The 3053-nt window shown below is 54.0% G+C and overlaps 2 protein-coding genes across 2 annotated transcripts; both read right to left on the bottom strand.

Annotated features, from left to right (window-relative positions):
- Positions 1-558: 558 nt before the first annotated feature.
- On the bottom strand, positions 559-855 carry PHACADRAFT_203745 (uncharacterized protein; the record flags this gene model as incomplete). Its single annotated transcript, XM_007389958.1, has 3 exons — positions 559-597; positions 656-670; positions 724-855. 3 exons carry the CDS (start codon positions 853-855, stop codon positions 559-561), a joined length of 186 nt encoding a protein of 61 aa, XP_007390020.1.
- A 591-nt stretch (positions 856-1446) lies between these two features.
- Positions 1447-2601, bottom strand: PHACADRAFT_82175 (uncharacterized protein; the record flags this gene model as incomplete). The annotated part of the gene is made up of 4 exons (XM_007389957.1): positions 1447-1662; positions 1706-2045; positions 2097-2144; positions 2198-2601. The coding sequence occupies 4 exons, from the start codon at positions 2599-2601 to the stop codon at positions 1447-1449; spliced, it is 1008 nt and encodes a 335-aa protein (XP_007390019.1).
- Between the last annotated feature and the right edge of the window lie 452 nt (positions 2602-3053).

The raw sequence follows: 3053 nt of genomic DNA, 5'->3' as shown, positions 1-3053 counted from the left end.
TTGCCCGCCATGGAAGTCCTGCTGCGACGTCTGCGTACTGCCGATGCTATCTGAGAGTGACTCGAAGTGGGAACGCAGTACGCCAGCCTGCGCGGGTGTCAATGTAGAGGAGTACAGTAGGTGGGTACACAGCTCCGCCACCTGTTCTGGGTCAAGAGTCGGGTCGAGCAGGCAGTGAAGGACGGCCGCGTCCCTGGAAGAGGTAATAGGCTTGACATCGTTGAGGAGGGCCTGAAACTTGCCACAGTAGTCAGATGGAAGGTAGCGACAAGGTTCAAGAGCCCGCCGTCCACTGTTCAGCTGTCAGAAACAAGCCCGGGCAGCAACGTTCTGGCACATACCAGCGTAACACACGTCAAAGTCCCGATTAACCACAGACATCCCTTCGTTTTCTGCAGCATTGATGCAGTCATACGCACAGAAAGGGAACCAGGTGCGGTCTGTGGTGTCGCCGTCGACGCGGCCAATAAAATCGAGGATCGCCACCCCGGGCGTAAACGTGGTCCACTCCGGCCTCCAGCTCGGATTGACGTACGGGCTCTTGCAATCGTGCTTGCGCTAACGCCAGTGGCTTGTCTGGCACAATGGGGAGCAGTACTGCACGAGAATCAGAGATGGTCAGTGGCTACTCGACGCGCCGCTGGGCGGGACTTACTTTGACTAGGCGACACTACAGAGAGCGATAGGTTAGTGGCAGTGCTTTAGGTTTGAAGTGAGACGCACATTGGAACAGAGTTGCACCCCGCTCTGGTCGCAGCCTTCAGCCTGCACGCCCGCCAAGAACGCAGCACATCCGACGTCGTTCAAGAACCCGCCGTCTGCACAAGAGCCCACATTCGCGGTCGGCGTTGACATGGCTTGTTAGAATTTGACGCGAGGGAAGATAATAATAGAAACGCGCAATCGGAAAAGGGAGAGGGATGATCGATGAAAGCTGAGAGAAACCCGTTGTATGCGGGTAGGCGCTAACGCGACTTCGCTTCAAAACGGGATGAAAGAATGCCATTTCTACGCAGCTCGTCTGTAAGATCTTCTCTTGCTTGGTGTCTTTGATACAATATCGTAATAGAGTAAATCTTTACCTTTATCCCCTGGCTACTGAAACCGGACGAAACGGAGTCGCCGCTCGTTTCGTAGTGTTGATATTTCGTGGCGTGGGAAACTGTTATCGCATCGCCCGTGCTACGGAACGCTAGGAAGGCCGGATGAAGCCTAATAGGTATAGGCATGCCTTCGTGTGCCTAATAAACGAGCAGAGACAGCGATCGCGGGAATAAGAGAGAATACGGATACAGACGGTGTATAAAATAGTGACAGTAAGGGAGCATCTAATCCACAAACCCAAGCAGTCTAAATATCCTTGAATACGACAAGTCTGAACACACCTCAACATCCAATCTTCCACTATCGACTGAACGATCTGTCATTGAATCACGAAACACCGCCTTAGCGCAAGTAATCCCACGGAAGAGGTCCCGCATATAGGGCAGTCTGGCCGCCTTCGTCGGGACCTGGACACCAGTTGAAGAGGCCAGCGAGCTCTGGGGACGATGTGAAGTATGAGTGGAAGCGGTTGGCGACGTTTCGCGAGCGACGCTTCGCAAGTAGAAAGTCGTGGCAGCCGTACACGTCCTGTGCATATGGGAGGAACCCGTTCTCTCTCTGCGGCCAATGTCAGCAACGTCCATATGGTATCAGGCAATACACGACTGACCTCGCCGGTCTGCGCCGTCGTGAGATCCTCGCCTTCGGCATCTATTCCGATGTAGTGGAACCTGTCGTCGGGCCAACGCAAGGCCGCGCGATGGAGCTCAGTGAAGCGTCTGCGCTTGAACTCGTACCCGACGACGGTGATTCGCGATGGATAGCGGCCGGCGTATTCGTGGAACCGTGCAATAGAGAAGAGCAGATTCTGGTACGAGTCCAGGGCGTCGTCCTCTGTGGTTACACGAGTGAAGTGCTCTTCAGGCAGCATGCTGGCAGCGTGCGCGAGACGGAGGTACGACTCGGCTTCAGTAGTCGTGGAGGTCTTCTTTGTTTGGCCCCTAGGCACTGTAAGAATCGAGGCACGACAACTGTAAGTAGTAAAGACTTACCCACTGAAGACCAGCAGCGCATGCTCATCTCCCAGCGTGGTCTCTACACTGTCCGGACGCGATTGATACCGTGATCACAGCTATAGGATACATGCACTCACCCTCGGGCAATATGGTTGTAAAAGGCCTCTAACCGACCTTTAGTAGCCTGGTAAGGCTCCAACAACCAGTTCTCTTCGTCCAATACCCGTCCAGGCTTCGAGCCTTTCCAGATGGCGTGACCTGGGACCATAACCAGATGATCTAGTGACAGCAATTGACTATCATGCTCGACAGTCGAGATTTCGGGATGTGGCAGCAGTTCGCTTGATATCAGGTGCGTCGTCGGGCCAGACGAGGAGTAGTATCCGAGGTTGACGAGCAGAGAAACCGAGGCGATGCATATCAGGATGCAGAGACCGAGATTGGTGACTCGGGCACGAGCAAGCAGGACGTCTCGTAGCGGTCGCTTAGATCGAGAGATTGAGTCGCGCTTGGTGTGGTATGAGACAGGTGTCGGCAGCATCATCCCGTCGTTGCCGTGGTCAAGAGGGTCTCAGAAGAGCGCGCGAGAGCTGAAGCGGTAATCGGCGCATCAAATGTTATCATTTGACTGTGATGCGCTCCTTTGATCCGAAGTTGACTCAGCGCCGCCGTTATCTTCTGTCGCCGTCTCGCTCCAGAGTTAGAGTCACTCAAAGCGATGGATCTTGCCTTCTAAGTTCCGTGGCTCTAGAGAGTCATAGCGAAGCACAGAGTTGGAACCATACCGAAAGCCGCAGCAGTGCCCGCATGACTCACGATGGTGTGCTCTCAATCACACCTCTCGATATCGCTTGCTCACCTTTGTTACTCACAAGTTGTCCGCTGGTTATGTTCAGGGACGTCCATCCTATATAGGAGAACTTTGCAGAATTTACAGCGAGTGGTGACGCTCACTGTGTATGTTGTACGTGGGTAAAAGATTTGCCCAGTGCC

This window comes from Phanerochaete carnosa (assembly GCF_000300595.1).
Source record: "Phanerochaete carnosa HHB-10118-sp unplaced genomic scaffold PHACAscaffold_1, whole genome shotgun sequence".
Classification (NCBI taxonomy): domain Eukaryota; kingdom Fungi; phylum Basidiomycota; class Agaricomycetes; order Polyporales; family Phanerochaetaceae; genus Phanerochaete; species Phanerochaete carnosa.
Note: the sequence above shows the minus strand (reverse complement) of the source record. Positions and strands in the feature narration are given on the sequence as shown.